We start from the raw sequence: 25,185 nt of genomic DNA, 5'->3' as shown, positions 1-25,185 counted from the left end.
GTAGGAAATATATTTAGCAACTGTTTCAGGTGATCTGAACTTCCCTGGTTTTTATCCTTTCTAGTTTGCACCAGTATATATTATTATTTGCATATCCATGTTTGTTTTTGTTGTTTGTTTTTTGGTGGTGGGTTTTTTTTTTTTGTAAAGCAAAGAAAATATGATCTGTGAATGATAGTGCAGGGATTATAACCTATGATTTCAGACTGGTCAGATTTGATAAGGCTATAGCCACTGTTGGACTGGTCAGGATGAGATGTTAGGGGGAGTGCTCAGCTGAATGGAGGCTCACAGCATTTTTGACAGCTGTCTTCTAATGTTACCTTTCGGAACAGTGGGAGTGCTTTGAAGGGTCTCCCTCTCATCTCTCCTTTTCTTCAGATAGAAGACATGAAGGAAGCTTTGTTTATAAGCACACTGATTTGTTCAGAACATAAGAAGTTTTGTGTTGATGCACATTCCAACATGTTTTGCTGGATACTTGTTATTGTGTATTAGATAGCTGATAGAATTGCTGAGGAATGCCTGGAAAAATGCCTCAAGTTATCATCAGGGCTGTGTCTCAAAGAAACGCTCAGCACAGTGTAATCACTGCGATATATTTTGCTGTATGCTTAATCAAAACTGAGGTTTTCATAGATTACTTTTTTCCCACTTCTTCCTTGTGCCAATCTAAGCTGTTCTGTAGTACTTACAGAGAAAAGTAAATGTGTTAGCTGTCCATCAGCTGCTTTGTTTTCTTTAAGAAAATTAGGGAAGATCAATGAATTACAAGAATTCTGCATAACTCGATTTTAAAGTACTGTGAGCACAATGTATGCAAGTGAGAACAAATCTGAATGTCTTCATATGCTGCTTAAACAAAAGAGACAAATGCTACACAGTAGTAATGAAGATAGGTCATAATGACTTAATAGATGAGTAATTTTGAGGCTTTCATCAGTCATGACTCTTCTTTTAAGTAGCACCTGTTTTAGGCTGTTTGTTTTTGGGCTACCTTTCAGAAGGACTATGTTTAATAACAAACAGTTTGTTATGATGCAGTGGAAGAAAGAAAAGTGCCCATAAGGCGAAGGTAACAAAATAAAATTGTAACTTAAATCACCGTTTCTTTTCTCTCTTCCTCAGCTATGTATGCCCAAAGGGCTGTCTTTCAGGACACAGGCTGACAACAGAGATCCACAGCTGCACTCATTCATAATCACCAGAGAAGATGGCTCTCGTACCTACGGGTTTGTGCTCACCTTCTATGAGGAGGTCACGAGCAAGCAGATCTGCACGGCCATGCAGACTCTGTACCAGATGCACAATGCTGAGCAGTACAGCAGCGTCTGCGCCTCGTCCTCATGCAGCATGGACTCCCTGGCCAGCAGCATCGATGAGGGCGATGCCACCTCCCTCGCCAAGCTCCAGCGGTACAACTCCTACGACATCAGCAGGGACACGCTGTACGTCTCCAAGTGCATATGTCTCATCACCCCTCTGCCCTTCATGCAAGCCTGCAAGAAGTTCCTGGTCCAGCTCTACAAGGCGGTTACCTCCCAGCAGCCGCCACCGCTGCCCCTGGAGAGCTACATCCACAACATACTCTATGAGGTGCCCTTGCCGCCCCCGGGCCGGTCGCTGAAGTTTTATGGGGTTTATGAGCCCATCATCTGCCAGCGACCTGGACCCAATGAGCTGCCACTGTCTGACTACCCGCTGCGGGAAGTCTTCGAGCTGCTGGGGCTGGAGAACCTGGTCCAGGTTTTCACCTGCGTTCTGCTGGAAATGCAGATCCTCCTGTACTCGCAAGGTGAGATCTCCTCCAGTGACACACGTGGGTTGCTCCCACTAGGCAGTTCCTGGGCAGCTGCAGTTGTGGGAGCTGATAATAAGCCGCTGGTTTTCAGCAGATTTGTTAAACACAAGTACATAATGAAAAAATGCGAGAGAAATGAGGCTGTCCTAATGAAAGCACTAAATAATTGTTTCCTCCAGGCAGTCTAGGTGCCGCTTGTTTAATTATGCATTGTATTTATCACTTGTGACAGCTAGCAATAGAATTCACCTAATTATCATCCTTACACTGCCCTTGATCGTGCTGCAAGACAGCATGAAACTAATCCTATCTTCTGCAGAAATACCAGAAATACAAGAAATATATCTTGCAGAAAACACTTCTACTGTTTTCATTTTGAACTTTCAGCAGCATATTGAAATTCAGTGAGACTTCTTTTGTCCTGTATGATGGGATATGTTCTAGTTAAAGCATGGATAGTTTTTAGCACTCAGAGGCTGAAGGTTTAATGCTGCATTGGGTTTGAGCAGAGACAGAGGTGTCCCCTCACAGTCCTGATTGAAATATTTTATGACAAGATTGCTGGTGCTTATTTTTGAGGCATTTATGACTGCAGTTGGCAAAGGCTAGCTGTGCTGGCTGTGGTTGTTTGCACAGAGCCTGTACATACTACAGTGTGCCAGCAAGTTTTTGAAAATCTGGCTCCTACCTTTTCTCTTCTGGTTTTCTTTCTGTAATGCTCTTCTGTAAGTTTTGGGAACCTTTAGTTAGTTCTAGGCAAGCTCTGAGGTTTCAGTCTCCATTGCTCTTTTCTGTGTGTTGGTGGTTGTTAGCTGTGTGTGTGACTGCTGCGCCAGCGTGCATGGCAACAAAGAAACAGATCAACTTGTGTTGATCAGATCAACATCAGCTTCCTGATGGCTTTCAAGGGGATGTCCAGGCTTTTCATAGGTTCCATGAAGTTTCACTGGATGCCTGACTAAATTATTTTGGTTCCCAAGCTGTTTCTGTAATCCTGAACTATTCAAATGTGCTTTGGAGAAGAAGTTAGGGGGAAGAACTTCAGTCAGACTACTATGAACAACATGAAGCTTAAAGGCATGAGTAAATTCTAACAAAAATGAGCAAAGATATTCACACCTAGTCTTCTCAGGAGGTGTGGTTCGAGCAACATCTCAAAAACCAGAGAGCTTGAAATTGAAAACAGTGTATGATGGGTGGTTTGAGATAATGAACTTCAGGCTCCAAAATTGAATACTTGGTTTTTTTCATATAAAAGAAAAGGTCAGGAAGCATGTAAAAGTAATACTAATGAATAAAGGACTCCGAATGGAAAAATGCTGGGGGAAGTGGAAGGAGCATAGTTCTGAAAATGACTGAATTCAAAGGGTTGTCTGTTCTTTGTATAGCACTTCTCCACACAAACTCCAGGGGTTTGCTTTCAAGAACCAGAAATGAAGGGCTTTAGCTGCTCTCAGTTTGAAGTGTGAGCAGAAATCCTGCTGTTAGTTTTGATTAGGCTGCTTCTCTCCTCCCTTCTGCTTCCATGTGTGGATGCTTACCTCTTTCTTCCTCTGTTTGATTTGTGCGGCCTGTGCCACCTGACAATGGAGTTCAGTACTAAGCAGCTAACACTTCTGAAATGCCTCCCCATCCCTGCTCATCATTCTCCCCTTGGTCCTTGCTTGGGAACTCACAGAAAAGCTGGAAGTTTTTAGTGTAAGCTAGTAGCATTACCAAATAAAAACCAACCCCACCAAAGAAAAAGCCCTGCTTGTCAGACTGCATTTTAGTAGTGTTCTGTGCAGATATACAGCACCTGGGTGTTCATTACTTTTGTGAAAGTCCTTGAGATGGATGCAAAATATCCATTAAATATTTTTGACTCAACTTTCAAAGTGCTTCCATCAGAAATTCAGAAATTCAGTAATAAGTATTGTTGTCTTCCAATTATTGGCCATAATGCAAGAGTTTGCTTGTTTCTGTTTTCACCATGAGTTGTTCTTTGGTCTGGGTTTTTTTGTTTGTTTGATTGTTTGTTTTAAGGGGAAGATTGTGAGAATTAATCATCCTCCAAAATTCAGATCTTTTTCCTTTCCCTCTACTAGCAAATCTGGAGATATCTTCGAGATGACCTTTATCTCCTGATTCAATATAGACACATCCTAATGGAGCATAGAGAAAAGCCCTTGGGTAGTTGGGTTAGGAAAGCTGTAGGATTATGTAAATGGCATCGTAATGCTGGTTCCCAAAGGTGAGAAATGCGGAGTGAAGTGCAAAGCCATGGTTTTGGCACAGCCTGATAGCTGAGCGCTTGGCTCCTGTGCTGCAACTGTTTCTAAATGTCATTCTTGCCATTGCGGAAAGAGAAAACAAAGCAGCATTCCTCTTTTTGAGATATAACTGGCCTAGGTATTACTGAAATCACTTCTCTAAGCTTTGAGATCCATCAGGGAGAAACACTTTCTTAGCCCCAGGTTCTTTCAAAGGCAGAAGATGAAAGGAAGTAATGTTTGAAACAAAATTGCAGATTTACCCTTCCTTCCCTTTCTGCTTTAAAGACAATGGATTCTCTGGACTATTTCCAGTGGTCTGGGCCTTACTGAAGCCTTCCCAAATTCAACAGAAGATTAGGAGGAGATGGTCTTGTGTCCACAGGGTGTGATTTCAAGCAATAAAGCATTATTAACCCAAAGTCAGAGATCACTGTAATGCTGCCATACAGCACACCAGACATCAGAGCCCTGAGCCAAAACCTGCTTCAGCTCACCAAGCTGTTTCAGTGAGTGAGCTGCTAACAACACATGTGGAAAAAGTAAGCTGACTTTTTAATGTTTCCCCTGGCCATGTTGGAAGGAAACTTTTCATTAAGGCTTGCCAAGAAGCGTGTTCATTCTTTAAAGAATAAGGACTATTTTTTGACAGTTGAGTAAAAACATAAATTGTTGTACAACCCTGACCATGGAATAAGTCTGCTGGCTGTCTGCTGGGAACCTGAAACTTCTCACAAAACATCTGCCTTCTAAAGGCAGATTACATTTTGAGGAAAGAGAGAGCTTTGAATACCTCAAATACTGGAAACAACTGGCCAGAGCTCCAAGCTCTACTGGCTTCAAACCTTAGCTTTATAAGCAACCTCGGGTAGTGGGCTGCTAGGGCAAAGGACGGTGTTCAGGTGAAGGGGCACTCTATTCACTGACTGAGTTGGGTATTAAGCAGCAAAGGACGGGCAGGAGAGTTACACAAAGATGGTACTAGCTTTTCTGAAGTGTTCTTCTCCCTAGTGAATAAGAAGTTAAAGATGAAACAGTTTATTTCTAGAACAGTGTTTCCTAAACAAAGGCATGCAAGAGAGAGGAGGTGAGGGTGTTGGATGACACTGTCCAGCTTGCCCTGAAAGTGTTCCCAGCATGATACAAGACTGTAAGGGCCAATTGGTAGGTGTTTGTGCTGTGGCTGCTGCAGTCAACTTGGTATCTAGCTACTCTGCAGTGTTTTATGGATTTTATTTATTGCATCTGTTGTTCAAAAGAAGGGACTGCAGTAGGCTGTAACTTTATTTTGCGTCAATGGCAATTGAACTACGGGGTGGGGAGACTGCTGTAGGAAAATGATAAGCTCATTCTTTTAAGCTCCTTGGTTCCCAAACTTTTTGGGTTGCAGGCAACTATCTTAATCTTCAATTTGTCACTGACTTGTAGTTTAAGCTTTAAAGCAGTCTGGTGCTGCAGAACTGTCACTGTGGCTTTATGAACCACAACTTGGGAACTGGTGTGGAGGATTGTGTACTTTCAGAGCAAAAGCCACTGTGACCAAAGTATTTCAATCTGAAAACACCAAGCATCTGATCTGACTGTGCTGTGGCGGTGTTAGGGCAAAACCTGAACAAAGATAGGACTGGTAAGAGCTAGCAGGGACCTGTGCTTGTGCTCTCAGTGGCAGGACAAAAAAGACAAGTTCTTAACTCTGTTGGAGAAAACACAGAGTTCCATGGGCTTACTCTAGTTGTTTTCAGTAGGTAGATGCAACAGACTGCTGGAAGTGCCGGATTTGGCTTGGAAAGTTGGAAGCTGTACCTGGAGGCTCTGGAAGCAGAACTCCTGTGGCCTCAGGCTACAGCATTCTGGATATGGAGAATATTTTAAATAGTGACAGATTTTAACACTGGACATTTTAAAACCAAAGGGAAGGTTTAGATGTTTTTTCTCTGCAAGTCTACAGGGTGAAATTTCAGTATTGCAGCCATCCTCTAAAAATTATAGCTTGGATTATGATGTATTCCTATGACTTTCAAGAGACCTCAAGACTCCAAATGAATTCAAAAAAGCTGATACAAATAGCCATGCTTATTACTAAGCAAGGCACGTGGTGTAGCACACAGCTAATGTTGTATAAGCTTGGGGCTTACAGACTTTCCTTTAAGAAACAGATTTGCTGTTGTACGTAGTTTTATTGTAGTTTATTCAATCTTAAAAATTAATACTCTTGCAAGTGCCCTTTATTTCATTCAGAGCACAGCTTTCCCATGTGACTCTGGCAATGTAATGGTATTGTGAGTGTCCAGGCTTCCAGCAGTGTTCAAGTTAATAACACTCTGCGATAGCTGCCACAATTTCCCAAGGATCAGTAACAGAATGCTACTGGTGTGAGATGTCTGTTGGAGAGAGATGAATTAAATCCCAGGCTCTGCAGAAACCTCAGCAATCCATCTGTATGCCTGCCTTTCTAGGGATTTAAACTTGAGAGGGAATGTGGAAGAGACAAAGATAAACTTCTTACAGCTTTGGCAATTTCTATTCATTATAATTTTAAGCATTTCCCAAGTTGTTTTTCAAAGGGCTTGAGTAATTGCTCCTCAAAGACTGAAGCATTCTTTGCATTATTTTTTTAAAACCATAGGACTTATAGTTGAAAAGGCTGTGCTTATGTATAGGTGTGCCCTAGAAAAAGGATGTCTGGAAGATCTTTCATATGAAGACGTGAGATTGTTTGAGCCAAATACATGAATGATGTGTTTGCCTGTTAGAGCATTTTAACACTAAATACTTATGCAGAAAATCTGTGTTCTCCACTATTCCTCATTTAAGTTGTCACACTCCACTCTAGTATTCATCAAAATGTATAGGAAACAATTCAGAGCTAGTACTAAACAATTCACATGGGGACAAAACATGTCTACGCTGTGATTGAGATCCACATAGTGCTTCAGCAGCACTGTGGTCAAGGGAGACCCCAGTGCTTATTCCCCAGGAAAAGAGATGAGTAATGTGACCCAAAGAATCAATTATCCTCTTGACTTTCACCTTCAGAGAAAAATCAAAACTATTTTTCAACTTCAAGTTACTCGGTTTTGTTAGAGAAATCATTCAGCCTGAAAAGTCAATTTTTAAACATCTGCAAACAAGGTGAACTGCTAGTACAGGCCTGTTCTACAGCCTCACTTTTGTTAGTAATGAAGTGTAGGGGAAGATTGGCACTGTCCTTATTGCTGCACACACACAGTCCATCACCAGCTGGGGCCACTGCCAGCTGGGCCATGCCAGGGGCTCCCCATGTCGCTGGGTACGTCATCACACATCGTGCTGCTGTATTCTCACCTTGGCACAGGCTTGTGCCACACTTTTGGAGGCTTAACTGTGCTAGTAGCAGAGCTGATTCAAGTTTCCCTTTGAATTAATTCTTAAGGTGCCTCTTAATCATAAACTAATTTATGCTGACCTGCTGTCTGTGACACAGATAAATGGTATAAATGCAAATGTATTGAAGTGGAAGTGATTTTTTCCATTAAGCTCTTGCTAGTGAGGGAAAAATTGGAGAAATTCAGTGAATATTGAGCTCGGGTTGTTTTCCCTTAGGCAGAGCTGACCCACAGTCTGAGGAGCTAATTCTTATTTTATGCAATTGGATTGCAGACTTGACTCAATCATCCTGTTTAAGAAAACATGTACTTTCAGATCTGCATAAATTGCTGCTCTGCTTTGATCACATAACTTGTATGCTGTGCCACCCCTCCCTGCCTGAGATGGAAGACAGTGATGCCCTGCAACTCTGCAGGCTACATGCTTGTGTCTCCAAGCTGTTCATGTGCCCTGAAGGCAGTACAGCAGTTCCTATGGCAAATAAATGTTACCTGAAGTGAACATACATTTCATATGAACATCTCCTGGAAGTCACCTGACATTACTTGTCAGCAATCACTGCTTCAACGTACAAGTCAGACACAAGAGCTTATGAACGGGAGTAAGACTGACTTTTCTACATGGGCAGGGACAAGGGAGAATGAGTGATAGGATAGGGGGAAACAGTTTTAAACTAAAAGGAGAGATTTAGATTAGATATTAGAAGGACATTTTTCTCTCAGAATGTGGTGAGGCCCTGGTACAGGCTGCCCAGAGAAGCTGTGGTGCTCCATCCCTGGAGTGTTCATTGGATGGGCTCTGGGCAGCCTGAGCTGCTGGATGGCAGCCCTGTCCAGGGGGTTGTGGCTGGGTGGGCTTTAAGGGCCCTTCCATCCTAAGCCATTCTATGAATCTATGATTCTGTGATTCTGTGATTTATGATATGGAAGCTTTCAGGGCACTTTGAGATCTGAGAGAGTTGTATGCATTGCTTCCAAGAATCTTTTCAGCTCTCATTTGAAAACCTTTGCTTTCATAAACAATTTTTCTCTCAGATGTGAATTCCAGATTTCCTTTTTCATCTGCAGAGTGCTATATATAAAACAGCACAGATCTGAGGGGAGCAAGTCACCAGACAGGTCTCATGATTGTTGGTGACTCACACACAGAGCTCAAAGCAAAACTGTAACCTTTATTTTCCAGTTTCTTCGATATACCTGACTCAGCTAATCCATACTTCATTACGAAAGTAGATGTTGAGCAGCAATTGCTTGTAATACTTTGACTGAAAAGGTAGCATGTGAAAAAGCTATTAGTCACAACGGTGTTTTAAAGCTGGATCAGGCATTTCCCATTGAAGAATTAGCTCTTATTCATTAAGATTCATTGATTTGACACTGTTCTGCATGACATTGTGGTTTCCAAATCGGAGAAAAATAGATTTGATGGATGTACCACTCACTGGATAAGGAATTGGCTGGGTGGTCACACTCAGAGAGGGAGTTACAGTCAGTGGCTTGGTGTCCAAGTGGAGATCAATGACGAGAGGCGTTCCTCAGGGATCAGTGCTGTGTCCGGTGTTTTTTAGCATCTTTCTAGGCAACACGGACAGTGGGATCGAGTGCACCCTCAGCAAGTTTGCAGGTAACACCAAGCTGAGTAGTGCAGTTGACATGCTAGAGGGAAGGGATGCTAAGAGGGACTTGAGGTATGCCCGTGCCAAATTCATGAAGTTCAACAAGGCCAAGTGCAAGGTCCTACATCTGGGTCAGGGCAATCCCAAGGACAGATACAGGCTGGGTAGAAAATGACATGAGAGCAGTCCTTAAGAAAAGGATTTGGGAGTGTTGGTTGATGACAAATTCAAAACGAGCCCACAGTGCACATTTGCAGCTCAGAAGGCCAGTTGTATCCCAGGTTGTAGCAAGAGAACTGTGGCTGGTGGGTTGAGGGAGGTGATTCTGTCCCTCTCCTGTGGTCTCATGAGACCCCATATAGAATACCACACCCAATTCTGGGACCCCCAACACAAGAAGGACATCACATTCTTGGATTGTGTCCAGAGGAGGGTCATGAAAATTATCAGAGGACTGAAACACCTCCCCTACGAGGACAGGCTGAGAGAGCTGGGCTCTTCAGCCTGGAGAAGAGAAGGCTCCAGGGAGACCTTATGGTGGTCTTCCAGTACCTGAAGGGGCCTATGGGAAACCTGCTCTTATAAGAGCAGGCAGCAACAGGACAAGGGGAGGTAGTTTTAAACTGGAAGAGGGTAGATTTAGACTAGATATTAGGAAGAAATTCTTTACAGTGAGGGTGGTGAGACACTGGCACAGGTTGCCCAGAGAGGTTGTGGATGCCCTCCACCAGAAGCATTCAAGGCCAGACTGGATGGGGCTTTGAACAACCTGATCTAGAGGGAGGTGTCCCTGCCTATAGCAGAGGGGTTGGAACTGGATGATCTTAAAGGTCTCTTCCAACCCAAACCATTCTATGATTCTATTATTTTTCCTCTTCTGCTCTTATTTACTGTTATTTTTTAAAACTTAGTTTTTAACAGTTGCTTCATTGTGATTTGTTCCTTTCCATAAGGCACTCTTTGGGGATGTGTTTAATCGTCTTCCAGGATACACACAAACACAGGGGTTTGCAAAGTTGCAGTTATACTTGTGTGTTCAAAAAGCCGTAGAGCAAGGGAAGTGGCATCCAGCTAGCCCAGCTTTTCAAATACTTCCAAGTACTTGCAAATTGGATATAAAACAGAATGGTGAAAGGAGAAAAAAAGAGGAGGCATGGCCTATTTTTCAAGCACTGTAGTGGATTTAGAAGATCCAGGCTGAGACTTCAGCTCTGCTGTAGGCTTTGTGCTGTTTCTGGCAGGTTGCTGTAACGTAGTTGGAGGACGGCTGTGTTGTTGTTTTGTCAGGAAGACAGATGTAACAGAGCTAAAATACCATTGTACTGATGACAGCAAGAATGCAGCTTCTGATTTGAACAGATGTGTGCATATGCTCTTGCATGTGTTTTAGTATCAAAAATTCTATGGTCAAGTGTTAGTTGAGAAAGTCCCCAGTGGAATTCTCTTCTGTTTGATTATGACTTAAGATTTTAACTAATTTTGAAGGAATCACCTGAACAAGGGAAGACTCAGCTGTTTTGAGCAGGGTAACGCTGATGTCTCTTTCCCTTCTCAAAGGATATTTGTTGTGCTTTGCTGCAGCTTGGGAAGGATTTTTAGATTTCAGACTTTGTTATGCAGCAGGAGAAGCAATTTTTATGTTGAGCTTTTGAATTGCTGAGCATTGCAGAGTTTCCCCAATCTGTAAAATGAAAGGAGTGGAATCTCTTCTGGTTTGTTTTTTTCAACCACTGCCTGTGTTTGAATTGTAAGTTCTTTGGGACAGATATTTCTGCACGCACAGTGTCTGTTGTAATATCGTTCTGCTTGGATGTTGGCCCTTATTATTATGAAGAATCAGCAAGTCCAAGTATTTGCCTAACCCTAACCCTCTATCAGAAACAAACATTTTAGTCAGTTTTTGTTCAAATTCTGAAATCATTTCCAAACAAAACAGTGACCCATAATTACCTAGGAATCTTTCTGGGCTTGAAGCTGAAGCACTACACTGTGACTTGTGATCCCCATGAGTATTTCCACAACTTTACAATGCTGAAATGTGGCACACACGCAGCAGATCTGCTGAGCCGTGCTGGAGTGTGTCTGCACTGCAGTTTTTTCCCTTCACAGGGAAGTGAGATGCAGAGTTGGCCGAGAGCCCCCACTGGATGCTGCCAGAAGAAGGCATTGGATCCGGCTCTTTGAACTCAGCTCCGCTGCCCTCTTCTTCACACAGGGGGAAGGTTAAGTGTGAGAGACAGACCTGTGCCAAATCCTGCTAAGCGGCTGCTGAGAGGCAGTGGTTGCAATAGAACCCACAGGGGCCACTTGCTCTGGGATTATCCTCCTTGAGCAGTTTCTCTTGGAAGATATCCCCTTGTATAAATGAGAGATTTAACTCTGAACGTGAAGAACTCGTAAGCACTGCACTTGCCGGTGTTGCATGTGTTGAATAAAGTGTCCCAGGAGGGCAGGGTGAGGGAAGCAGGTATAATCGGCGAAGGGAGAGAGAAAAACAGCCATGGAAGGAAGAGAAGAAGAAGGAATTGATTTTACACACCTGAGGAAATTGCCTTGATTTGGCCCTTCCTCACCGAGTTTGTGACCTCTTGTTGATACCACCCAGACAGCTTTTCTCCTTTTCGTACCTTTTCAGGATGTTTCCCGATGTCAGATGGGTGGATGGGAAACAGGGCCGTTTTGTGTGCTCTGCTCAACAAGCAGTCCTTTCTCCAAACCCACTTCCTGTGCTGCTGAGTACTATCTAACCTCCTGTTCTGGCTCAAGACTGGGTTAGGATCAGAGAACCATTTTCCTACCCAGTCTGTCACGCATCCATCAGAAGACAAAGCCTGGCTTGCATTGGAGATTGCTATCGGCATCTGATAGTGGCGGTGGCATAGGATCAGGAGACCCTCCCACCTTGACACAAACGCACACCATCTGATTTTTTTTCCCACTTTCATTCTTTCCCTCCTTCCTTTTTTCTGCTACCCTTTTTCTGTCTTTGGTTTGGGAAAATGGGTTAATCCCTCTGTTTCCAGGTTGCCTTCAGTACCTACACAAGCTTTCCTCAAATGCCTGTAAGTACAAGAATCTCAGTCAAAAAGGCAGGAAATCTTAAGTGTGTCTAATGTTTTCTGACTTGAACTTCCTTCTCTTCAGTAGAAATTGCTGGATACCTAATTGCTTTTAATTGACAAGTTCTGTTACATGGTAACAATTAGCTTAATAATTTGGTCATCACCCACATTCCTCATAGCAAACTGCTAAAAAAAAAACCAACAAAACTCGTGCTTCTAAACTTATTAAATATTGTTAGTACCATCCAAAAATAAAAATAAAAAAATCATGAATTTCCAGAGCTGAATGCCCTTATTCAAAAAAATGCTTGCAATCCTTCTGTGAAGTCTGTCTTTTCTGACCACGTAGGTCTGAGCAGACCTTAAAATCGCCTTGTGCCTATTAAGGCATGCTATTTTCTGTATTAATTTTGTTTTAACTTTAACAACTTTCAGTTATGGAATGTGTACAAAATATCATAATTCCTGAGACATCAGCAGGTGTTGTAAGTTAATTTAGTATAAATGCTCCACAACAAGACCGCCAATAGATGCATATAATTACATACCATTTCAAAGGGAGAGATTCCTAAATGGCCGTTCTGCAGCTGGGAGTGGTTTTGAGGTGTAACCTTGAGACTGACTTGTATGTATGAAAATGGTTTTGAAGGCTGAATGATTGGCTATTAGCAGGACAAGATGAAAAATGTTTTTGCCCTGCCAGCTGACCTGCAGATAGAGGCTGGTTTTCCGCAGAGAGGTGCTAGCAGGAAGGAGAAAGGATTATGCAATTTGTTGTTTTTAATTTACATATTTATTCAAGTGCATCTTCCCAGCGACCTCCTAAAAGCAGAGCAGGGTCAGATAACAGCACTTCGGCTGACACTGATGGCTGCCAGGAAGTCAGGCTGGGTTGTTCAGGAATGGCAAGGCTGGGATCCTAACCACACAACAGCAGGCAGTGGGGCTGTAGGAAAATAGGAACAACCATCTTTTTGTGATAGCACAGAGCAGTGTTCCTGCTTTTAGCCAGTGGTGATAAATGAGACGTGCTGCTTCTTTGTGATTATTTAATGCTTCTAAGAACGTAGGTGTACTTTTATGCTCTTAAAAATTTAGGGGGAGTTGTTAATGCAGAAGATACTGTAATACAGAGCAGAAGGAATCAGTTGGTTTCACAGTCTTTAACAGCTTACTGGACCCAAGTGTCTTTACCTATTTCTGGATGGCTCATTTGCAGTCTGAGTTTTGCCATAAGGATGGCCATCTCTTTAATACAGATGTGTGATTTATTCACTTATTTGTTTGTTTGTTTGCTCAGTTAACTCACTATGTTCTCAATTCAGTTCTCTCATTTGTATTAATAGGTAGATAGTGGAATTAATCTTGCCAGCTGAATATTTGAAAAATAATCTGCTCTTATCCAAAAGCTGAAATATAAAATATTCTTGTGGCTTAGTTGGACCTAGTTAGATTTCAGTTTGAAAGATAGCACACAGTGGGTTTACTTGCACCATGACACTACAGAGCAATAACTACTAAATACAAATTTGGGAAAACAATACAATCCAAAGTGCTAGCTATATGAAATATGTTAAGAACTGAATTTCCCTTCATCTTCTCTTTGGATTTCTTTTTAAAACAGTCCTTTTGTATACCTGGGGACCATCAGCTTCTGCTAGAATGTAAGCAGGGTGAGCCTCTCAGAAGATGCACTCAGCCTTGGAAATAGCAGTGAGTGTAGCAGAAACAGGCTGGCAAGAGCAAGTGAGAAAACCTCACTGCAGTGTTTCCTTGAAGTTCTCTTCCTTTCTTCTCTTTTTTCCTTGTAAAATCTACTACTTTATAGAATCAGAATATTATTAACCTGCGCTTTAGAGAGATTTTTTTGTATCTTTTTAAGAAATGAATTTAATGATGGAATAGATCTAGATAAGATACGAATATTTATGTTCAGCAGTTTCTTCCCAAGGGTAATGAGTTTTGATGAATTAAGTAATGCTTTAGGCTTTTAAGTACTTCAGTACTGTCTTATTTTCAAAAGATCATCTTACCATATAAATCCGGTTTCTGTGTCGTCACTGCTGTCCTTGTAAACCAGATTCCAGAAGCAGAAGGCAGGAAGGTAATCCAATGTCTCTCTCTTTCCCCCCACCCAGATTACCAGCGCCTGATGACAGTTGCAGAGGGGATCACGACGCTGCTGTTCCCATTTCAGTGGCAGCACGTGTATGTTCCCATCCTTCCTGCCTCCCTCCTGCATTTTCTGGACGCTCCAGTTCCCTACCTGATGGGGCTGCAATCCAAGGAGGGAACCGACCGCTCCAAGCTGGAGCTGCCACAGGAGGTAGGTCTTTGCACTTGAGGTGCTGCTCAGAAGTACGTAACTGGTGTTTGTGTGAATCCCTGCTGGAAAATACCAGGCCCTGTGTTAAGAAGTGTCTCTGGTACTGTGAAGACTGTTTCCATAGAAGCTCTGGTTTCCAACAGGAGAGAAATGGAGGGGAGAAATTCTCCGCAGATCTTCACAGAATCATAGAATTTCCCAAGTTGGAAGAGACCCACAAGAACCACCATGTCCATATCCATATGGGACTAACCAAAATCAAGCCCTAAGTCTGACAGCAGTGTCCAAACGTTTCTTGAACTGCAGCAGCTTGAGGCCATGCCCACTGCCCCTATATGCCCACAGGGCTGCCTGTTCCATGCTCACCACCCTCTGGTGCAGAAACTTTTCCTAACACCCAGCTGCCTCATTCCTGACACAGCTCCATGCTGTTCCCTTGTGTGCTTCTGAATTTAGCAGGTGCAGCTAATTATGGCTTCTAAATTCTTCCATTTCTTTCTGTGACAAGTTTCTCTACTTTCCCTACATCACTCACTTGACCATGTTTTGTTATTCTTTCTGTGTGTCACAGACATATTGGCCCAGAGCTAAGGAGCATTTCATTTGGGATGGTCTTTATGAAAGTGATTCTCAGGTGCAATAGCTAGAAGCAATGAAGTTTTCCCTGTCAGCCTTTAAAAAACATGTCCTGTTTTATACCCGCAATTATACTGCTTTGTCCCACCCACATGTGAACCCACGCATTCCAAGGTCAAGGTCTACTACCAGAGCAGTTTTCTGGCCTTAAGGAAACCAAAATTGCAATAGTATTGTGCCTGCGACCCACATAGAAGCTCACTCCAACAATGGCTTTTTGGAATAAGATCTTCTCTACCACTCTTTCCCCAGAGAAAAAAAAAAGGCAAGGAGAGGTTGTCCTCTGACTGTCTGTGTTGAGGTCACTGGTGGTAAAGTGAAATGGAGATTTTCCTACATGGAATTTGACCACAATGTTCAAAACTGCTTCTTGTTTTAACTTGGCCGCTGATGATTCTCCACATTGCAAAATCTTTGGGATATTGCTAGCCTGTTCCATCTTCCAGATGGTGACTGCTTTAGGGGCCATCTCTTGAGCAAGCTGTATCTTTGAAATTGGGTTTCTTCTTAAAATGAGTGAGAACACTAAGAGTAACATTTTGCATGGCTGCAACGTCTCACATCTTCAGCACTGCAGCACCCAGACCTCTCCTGGAAGCAGGAGCTTGCAGTGGGCACTCCTACTGAGCGGGCAGTGGGAGCATCAGCAAAGGAGTGTGTGCAAGAGGGTGAGCTTATGTGTGGAAGTTGATGGATTAACACAGGGCAAAGGTAATGTGGTTTTTAATTAAGGTTTATTTCAGGTGTTGGGTGGAGTTGACAGATTCTTATCTTAGGTGGCATGTAACAATGCAAATCAGATCTTACCTCTTCGATGCAGCGGCCCAATTTATGAAATTCATACAGCCTTGGAAATGAAGCTGGTATCTAGCTATGCTTTTTAGTAAAACCATGTTAATGTTACGTAATTACTGTATTAAGTTATTAGTCATATGCTTTTAGTTAGCAGATTAAGCTGTCATTTTCCTTGAATTAAAATTTTAATGTGATAGGCTTGCAGTATCACCAGAATAACAAATTGAATATTTCCAGTGAGAGAACAGGAAGTGCAGGGCGTGAAGAAGCACCCTGTGACAATATTTAATAATTGGGTAAAAAAGAACAGTCCAGCATTTATGGAAATCATAGGTCCAGTAAATGTGGGAGAAGAAAAGGAGATATATTGATTGGGGAAATGGAGGAATCTGAAGTTCCTCTAGACAATTAAAAAATAATCCTTCAACATACAAGCCATGATGAAGCACTGTTTGCTTTAGCATTCCTTTATTCTTCAGGCCGGAGGCTGGCTTGTCAAGCTCTTGGTCTAAATATAAAACATTTGTATGTCAGAGATAAAAATTCTAACAACTGGCCATCCTGCTGTCTTAAGGTTACTAATCTCTCTGCATTAACTTTAATCATCAGATGTTTTTGAAGAGAGAAGTGACACCAATTCCCCAAGGGTTTTCTGAATCCGTGTCTCATTTTTCAAATTTTGTAAATGATATGCAGAGCTGAAATTAAAAAGCCTTTGAAATGAAATATTGATGTAGATAAGAAGGCAGTCCCTGCGCTGAGGAGCAGTAGCGACACATCCGCAACTCTTTAATGGCTGTGCAGTTAAGTAAAGCAAATTGTTTTGTATGAAGGAATGCTTTTCTTTGTACAGTCCTAATTTTGTATGAAAAACTAAGCTGAGGGGACACTTATGCCAAATGAATCCTAATACCCCTTAAGTATTAATGCAAAGTGCTATGAATGTCACACACGTCCCTGAAATATGCAGAACATTATAACCGTGTTTGCCGTGGAGTATATTGCCCTATTGAAAATTTTTTTAGAAAAGGAGGAAAACAAATCCTTTCCATTCACAAAATCTGCAGGTAATCCTGCAGGGTTTTGTGAGAAGCAGAGAGCAGGCAACGTGCCTTACAGAAACCAGAGGAGCCGGGGCAGTGGCTGAGTCAGACTAACACAAACCTGTTCCTGCTGCCCCGCCAGTGCCTGCAGTTCCCTGGGAATCTGAGTCGCTTTAACATTTGACTCAGCGTGGTGCACTCAGTGAATTTCGGATGTAAGCCACAGTTCAGAAGATCAGTTACAGATTTTCCTCCTGCTATTATTCCTAAGGGTGCTCTTGCAATGTAATTAATTTTTATGTAGGGTGCTTCCCTCCCCCCTGACTGCTTGAATCTGCTCAGCTAAATTCATGTCTCCACTTAGCTTTAATCTTATGGGCTGAGATCCATCTCCATGCACAGAAAAGCTGTCTGAGAGCATTCTGTTTATATCTCAGGCTGAGCAGTTTCCAAGATTAAAAGCTAGAAGCAGAGGGATGGGGGGAGTGGGGAAATAGGGTTTGGTCCCACTTGAACGGGGTGTAAGTCAGGCATGATCTTTATCATGATTTTTTCACTCAGAGGGTGGTGACACACTGGAACAGGTTGCCCAAGGAGGCTGTGGATGCCCCATCCCTGGAGGCATTCAAGGCCAGGCTGGATGTGGCTCTGGGCAGCCTGGTCTGGTCGTTGGTGACCCTGCACACAGCAGGGGGATTGAAACTGGATGATCTTTGAGATTCTTTTCAACCCAGGCCATTCTACGATGCTATGATTCTGTGATCCCAAAGGATTTAAGGATTTGCATGGGACCCTCTTGTGTATCGTCACTCCATCATCATCTTTCTCAGTTAAATCCTTGCTCCTCAGTAACTGCAGAGGTTCCTACAGAAGCTCCGGATAAAATGAACGCAGCCTCGGGATGCCATGATTCACACAGCTTGTGGTTATACAAGCTGGGAAGTGGTGCTGTGCATCCCAACTGCTGCTACACCCCTCGCTGCGCTGGGAGGGGATGTGGAGGTTTTGCAATAGGAAGCTTAGGATCTGTGAATCCCGGGAGAATGAACCAAGGAGGCTTTACTCAAATATTAAATCACTCTCATCCACTTGGTCCTCAACCTTACTGAAGTCACTCTTAGTGATTTCAGACACACTAGGTCTCTCGCAAATATGTGCTGTTATCCTTTTGTCTGGACACATTCTGGGGAAACAGGGCTACTTAGAGAACCAAATTCAGTGCTGAATATCTGTTTTGAAACCCTTCTTCATATTTCAGGCAAACTTGTGCTTCGTGGACATCGATAACCATTTCATCGAGCTGCCAGAGGAATTCCCCCAGTTTCCCAACAAGCTGGAGTTTATCCAGGAAATCTCTGAGGTCCTCCTTCAGTTTGGGATCCCTCCAGAGGGCAACCTGCACTGCAGTGACAGTGCCACCAAACTCAAGAACCTGGTCCTTAGTGACTTGGTGAACGACAAAAAGAATGGGAACATCCCTGGCAATGCCCTCAACATGTACGAGCTGCTGAAAGGCAACGAAACCATCGCCCGCCTGCAAGCTCTCGCCAAGAGGACAGGCGTGACGATGGAGAAGATGACCATCACAGCTCCCCTCGCAGAAAAAGAGAAGGATGTAAAGTTGCAGTGTGAGGAAGTGGAGCTCAGGGACTACAAACTGAACGTGCAGCTCCGTGAGGTGTTTGCCAACCGCTTCACACAACTGTTTGCAGACTACGAGGCATTCGTCATCCAGGCTGCCCCCGATCTGGAGTCGTGGCTGACCAACAGGGAACAAATGCAGAACTTCGACAAAGTAAAAATTGCTCTGTGTTTATTTTGACACCTGGAAGTGCTTTTGGGAGGTGTGGGACAATAGTCGTATTATGTATATGTAGCCTAGACACTCTTTAATCCTCCCTTCTTTGTCTGCCTCTTCGAGAGATTCATTTGCTTTGATTACACAGTACCAGGCTGTCTGCCAAAGTAAATTGGTGTGGGTCCACTGAGCCACTCAGAGCTGTCCTGGTGGGTTGCAGCCCTGCTGCTTCCTGGCTGATGGGGCTGTCCTGTGGGTTTTCTGAACAGCAGCAATGGAAAAGCGACTTCTTTTTCCTTTTCCTTTGTTGATTGGAGAGGTACACACACAAGACAAATAGGGAATCCACTTTTCTATGTTTCTCGTTTCCTAAACAATAGGGCTTTTGGTTAACTTGTAGTCCAGTTCTGCAGAAGGTTATCGTGTTATTATGTCAGTAGAGTACTGTTGTGGCTCCACTATAGTGTGTACATAAGAGTGAAAAAATAGGTGAGTTCAGAAATGGGGAAATAAGTAGACTGTGGGTTAGCAAGAGGAATGAGAATTTTTTGCGAGCTTGCACAATTATTTCTGAATGATTTTTCAAAGTAAATAATGCTTTTAGCTATCAGCTTTTATAGATACAAGTCCTACTCTGAGGAGAACGTCAGAGGGATAAATGGTGAGGAATAGACTAAATATTGATTTCAGTCAACTTTTGACCACTTAAAAAAGAAAAAGAAAAGCTGCCGTATCTTTTCTTGGTGTTGTTTGTACTTAGGTGTTGAGCAGGGTGGCATTCAGAAGCAGGAGTTTGTTTATACAGGCTCTGCTAGTACTTGTACAATAAGGTGGGCTTTTAAGGTGAGAGTTTTCAAAACTCAGAGATTTAGGCAGATGCTCAATTTTAATTGGAATTTCAAGAATAATTCTCCCATTTAATTTCACAAAAGAACATGAGCTGAATTGCACTGAGCACTTCTACATACACATGGCACCTCTGTGAGCAAGCAGGTATGTGCAGACCAGAGGCACACACAACTTGCCTATGGCTCATACCTGTAGGCAATAGCCATCAGACTTCTTTGAAAAAGCTGGCAGCACAGGTATTCCTTCAGCAGCTCCATATTCCAATCGCTTGAGCTGTCCCAAAACTCCTTCTTCCTCACAGTAGTGACCAAAGGGGTGATGTATGAGACAAACACTTCTCTAGCTGGATTCCATCCTCTCTGAGGGGTGTTTGTGGTGGGGAAGCCTTGCTCAAGCCTTCCTGATGGCTGCTGCACCAGTTCAGTGTAGGATAGCTCATCATGTCAAGGCATGGCATAAGCGTGGCACTGATGCTCTGCTCTGTATTTCAGGCTTCCTTCCTCTCGGACCAACCTGAGCCTTACCTCCCATTCCTATCGCACTTCATTGAGACACAGATGTTTGCAACCTTCATAGACAACAAGATAATCTCCCAGTGGGAAGAAAAGGACCCTTTTCTGCGAGTTTTTGACTCTCGAATTGAGAAAATAAGGCTATATAATGTACGGGCCCCTGCACTGCGGACATCCAATTATCAGAAGTGCAGCACTCTGAAGGAAGCAGGTATGTTCAGATGGTGAATAAAACATTCAAAAGTACAGTGTCAGCCACAAGCACATACAGGTCCTCAGTCATCTGAGTGCTGGAGCTCAAACTACCTGAGCAGCACTCCTCAATGTCATTATTTCCTTAGGCAAAATCTTCAGTGGGCTTTTACACACTAAAGACAGCAGAAGCCTCCATCTTTCCTTCAAGCCCCCTTGTGCATCTAATAATCCCAGCCAAGCCCCAGGAGGAAGCTTACTTCATCCCCTTCCAGGCAGCTCACGTCTGTCCATGGCAGGGCTTCCCTTTACTGCACAAGTGGGACCAGCGCCAGCCACACCAAACCTTGGCACTTGAGACGTTCACCTCATCTCCCCCTTTCCATAAAAAGGACAATTTTTGGCTTAGGCCGTTTGACTAGAGCAGCAGGAGGTGTTGGGGACATAATTGTACATGGCACATTTGGTGGCTCCTGCAGTAGGGGTGCTGCTATACTCACAGGACACATTTTTCAAATTATACTCCAGTTTCGTACTGTGTGAGCATTTAATTTCCAAGTAATGCAGAAAAATTTTACTCTACAGTTCTTTGGGGCACAAATTAATGAACTGAGGCAAGCGCGTTTCTTTTGGGTTTTTTTGTTCATTTTCTGATTTATTAAGAACATCTGACCCGTTGCAAATGTGACAGAAATAAATCCTATCTCTGATTAACCCTTTCTCTTTAAAAACAATTCTAATTTGCAGGTTGCCTGTCTATTCGGCGTCTAGTTTTGGTAGATATTGTGGCACCGGAGCCTCATTTTCTGTCTCTTGAAATGCAGCAAGCTGATAGTAATGCCAGCTTTATTTCATATTTACCACCCAGGCACACATGAGCCCAGCATCAGCACTCGTTTGTTTAACCCACTGTTTCTGAAACCTCCCAAACCCTCTGTCCCTCACTACCCAGTCCTTATCTCCAAAATAAAACCATGCAGAGAGACTTTTCTTAGGAGGAGAAAAGCTCCTGAGTTTCTGATGATAATGTGTGTAAATCTTATGACAGTTTCTTCTCAGTCACAGTTGTATAAAATAGGAAATGAATTCTTTGTTGTTCTGGACAAATGGAAAACGGATTTAGCTTCCCCATCCTGCATTTATATTCACAGTCATGACATGCTGAAAGAATGGCTCTGCCCATTAATGGATGGGCTGAGAGAGCTGAATACTGAAGTTGTTAATTCACTGCTCTGATCTCCCCCACTCACCCCCTCTCCCCACTCTGTTAGAAGCTCATCTGACACAATGTTGAGAGGCTGATGGGCTGGATTTGCATTCTGCCAGAGAGCTGAGGTGAAACCCTCAGGCCACATCATGACCAAACTCTGCTGGCCTCAGACGGGTTTCCATGGAGCCCTCTCTGCCCTTGTCAAAGCCTCTGGCCTGTCCAAATGTCTGCTCACCTCCCTTGCCCTTCTCACCCCTCAGAGCTTGCTCACTGTCCTGCTTTCTGAAGGCTTGTCATCAGTGCTGGCACCTTCTCTCTCAGGAGAAGGGTAGTTTCTGTGCCAGACATGAATTCCAGTATTGCCCCAGCATGTCTGTCCAAGGAAGCATTCCTCTGGCCAAGTGAAGTGCCCAGCCCTCACAGGGAGCTGCTCCTGTCCCATCGGGTCCCAGCTGTCCACACAAAGAGGCAGTGTGGCCAAACACCAAGCTACAGGGAAGCTTGCACTGCCCTTGTCAGCAAGTAATACATCCCATTCCCCAGCTCTACCAGCTAACTTGTTTGTCTCAGCACCACTGGTATGCAGTATGAAAACTAAAATCCAAATAACACAGTAACACTTTTGTAAGCAACAGATTTCAAGGACTAAAACGAGTGTTTAACTTCTTAGAGACTTAACTCGAGATAAGAGCATGACTAGTTCTGTTGTAGTTGCTGGATAACATGATTGTTGACATATGGGTGTAACTTGCAGCCCAGTCCATTGAGCAGCGGCTGATGAAGATCGATCACACGGCCATCCACCCGCATTTACTTGATATGAAGATTGGCCAAGGGAAATATGAACAAGGATTTTTCCCAAAGTTGCAATCAGATGTCTTAGCAACGGGACCTACCAATAACAAGTAAGCACACTTCTTATTTTCTGAATTTGAAAGCGGGTTTCTGTTCTGAAAGATCCACACAAAGACAGCAGTCCAAATTCTGGTTGGTCTCTCAGTACTATTTTCTGTTTTGGTAGTAAACACCATGTCTTCTCATACATATTCTTAGTTCTATCATTGTCGTAATAAATTTGTAATTAGTTTTCTGTTTTGCACTGAATAGGATAATTTGGAAACCCGATAAATAATTCAGTTTCTGAAAGAAATTTTGACATGCAGAATGAAAGTAGTGTCCACTCTGTTCCTTTCTTTTCCTTTATCTGTTATTATATGCCCCAAAGATTTTTACAGCTCTTTCAGTTTCCATACTGGAATAACCTGGAAAAAATAACTCCGTGAGGATGGAGAGTATGAGGTTCTGCATCTGGGTTACTCTTCTGAATCCAGTGAGGTTCTTTACTGTGCTTTGATCAGAAGGTAGGGGATACCTATAGCTGTAGAATCAATCATATCATTATGTAGTTAATTTGACTAATGTAAAGTGAGAACCTGTAGCAACTAATGAACGTGACTTTAATATAGATATAATGGAGAGTAAGTGCTTTATGTTACTTTCTTTTCCTTCCTCCAAAACCCAGGAGGGAGATTATTTCCCCTCATACTTCAAAACTTGAATATTTGTGCATCAGTGATTACTACTTACAAAATGACAAGCTCAGGCCCTAACTTCCAGTTTTGTTGATACATCAAGATGGAGCACAGATAAATCCAAGAGCTCCTAAAATTATGATTGTTCAAATTTTGAAAGCTGTCTCATTCCAGAAAATAGCATGCATATGCTGCTCTAAGCTCCTCTGTGAGGTGCCCACTTAGTTCTATTTATATACCTTTTGTGCCCCCCAGTGCTAGCTAATCCTATTTTAATAGCCTGTTATGCAAAAGACTTGCAAATGATAAATTAAGATATCCATGAGCACTGAATGTTTAAAGAATTGCAATTAGTTTTCGAGTTAACACCCACAAAAATTAAAGGATTCTTTGTTTGTAACCTAATTGCAAACCAAGAAAGAAGTTTACAGGTAACGTTCCTTAGAGAAATCATAGATATCTTCAGCTTCTGGGAGATGCTGTGTTTAGCAGTCTGTCTTTTATCTGTATGCTAAGTTTCATTTTTAGAGTATCAGCGATAGCATGAGCATTCCCAGCCTTCTCAAAGTCTTTTATATGTTCAGGCCCTGTCACAGTATCTCAGTGAATTTCTCATTGAATAATCATTAAACTAAAAACAGCTTTCTCGCACTTTCTGAGATGCTTCTGTTAGATTTGTGCCTACTCTAAAATGGGAGTTTAACTCCTTGGTGGTAATTTTGATGTAGGTAGTAGGTTCTGCTCTTCAAATTACAGCGTGTTTCAGAATTTGTAAATACCAAAATCCCATTACTTACTGCAAAGTGATGTCAAAGTGACAAATGCTTGGAGTTCCTCCAGTCATATATTGCCAAAAAGCTTTGTAATTGGAAAATCTCAAGACCATCTGTTTATATCTTTCAGCTTCCTGGCATTTTATGTGAGCAGCTGAGAGGACTCTCTCATTTAAGACATGTAATTCTGCTGAATTTACACCCATGGATAAAATAGATGGCCTTTTCCTGCTCTCCGCAAATACAGCGTCATTCTTTTGACCACAAAATCAATTGAACTGTAGCCTTCCATTAATTTGAATATCCCAGTGTGTGCTTCTTGGGGATATGTCATGTTTGCACACAGGACTCAGCCTTTGAGTATGGGCTTGGGGGAAGAGAACATTCCAGCTATATCCCCATGCACTTCAGTTATAGTTAATGTGTGTGCTCATGATGTTACCTAGCTCTTCCCTTCCTGCTTCCAGGCAGAGCACTGAAGGTACCTCTGTAACAGAGGTGCTGTTATATGTGTAATGTATTATATGTAAGTCAGGAATATAATGCACAGACATTTTTAGTGCCTTTAGTCCTAGGCCCTGTATGTGATCCCAGACAACCCGTTGCTCGGACAGGCAGAAACTTTGTTTGGAAGAGGAGGTGTTTGGCTCTTGCTTGTAGGTTATGGAAAGCAGGGCTTGGGGACAGAGAGAGGGCTGGCAGTCATGTTGGATCGCTTCCACCTAAATGCAGCTGGGAACAAATATTGGTCACATTACCATGTAGAAGAGTTAAAACACTGAGGTCTGTCATAAAATGAAGTCTAATAGCGTTTCATCTGTCAGCCCATGGCCATGCTCAGCAGTGTGATTTGCCCCACTTCTGTCATTGCCTCCTCTTCTGCCATGATGTCCTTTAGAAGACTGGATGGGGGATGGACCTGTGCTCCTGTAGCCCTAACTAGCTTGCTAATCTGCTTGCTCACTTGCAGGTTGGCAGGGCAGCTCCTGTTGCATGAGCTACCATTCTGGCCAGCTCATTCAGACGGCAGGTGCCTGCTTGGTGTCGTTAGGGATACTGGGTACCTCTTTCCCTGGCTGGTTAGGAAATATCTTGCTCAGCTGAGTGGAAATCTCATTGACACTAACTCCAAATTCATTCTTACTGAAAAGAAATGAAAAATTAGCAAAAAAAGGCCCAGCAACCCTCCATATAATTGAAGAACAAGCTCCCAGAAATACAGTTTCTAACCATCTTTTTTTTATCAGAACTGATGGAACATGTAAAGACTTTAACTGCAGAATATGTAGATCTTAACTTTCATGAAAGGTGGGAACTATTGTATCCAAATATTTGTTTAAATAAATATATTTTTCTAGACTTTTCTTCCTGACCATATTCCAAATGGTGTGAAAACACCCTGCAAGACATTTTGAGTGTCTTT

General features: G+C 42.8%; 1 protein-coding gene across 7 annotated transcripts in view; it reads left to right on the top strand.

The window, feature by feature from the left end:
- Positions 1-25,185, top strand: part of DENND5B (DENN domain containing 5B) — a 108,784-nt gene that overhangs the window by 51,199 nt on the left and 32,400 nt on the right. For 4 of the 7 annotated variants that reach the window (XM_052669054.1, XM_052669051.1, XM_052669053.1 and 1 more), the window contains 5 exons: positions 1,129-1,795; positions 14,235-14,422; positions 18,155-18,691; positions 20,035-20,266; positions 22,212-22,362. In XM_052669054.1, coding sequence (XP_052525014.1) covers positions 1,129-1,795; positions 14,235-14,422; positions 18,155-18,691; positions 20,035-20,266; positions 22,212-22,362 — 1,775 coding nt within the window. Of the gene's footprint in view, positions 1-1,128; positions 1,796-14,234; positions 14,423-18,154; positions 18,692-20,034; positions 20,267-20,994; positions 21,082-22,211; positions 22,363-25,185 lie in introns of all 7 variants that reach the window. The other 3 variants (XM_052669050.1, XM_052669049.1, XM_052669052.1) reach the window with 1 other exon arrangement.

The sequence above is a fragment of the Tympanuchus pallidicinctus genome, unplaced genomic scaffold (assembly GCF_026119805.1).
Source record: "Tympanuchus pallidicinctus isolate F22 unplaced genomic scaffold, pur_lepc_1.0 scaffold8, whole genome shotgun sequence".
Taxonomy (NCBI): Eukaryota; Metazoa; Chordata; class Aves; order Galliformes; family Phasianidae; genus Tympanuchus; species Tympanuchus pallidicinctus.
Note: the sequence above shows the minus strand (reverse complement) of the source record. Positions and strands in the feature narration are given on the sequence as shown.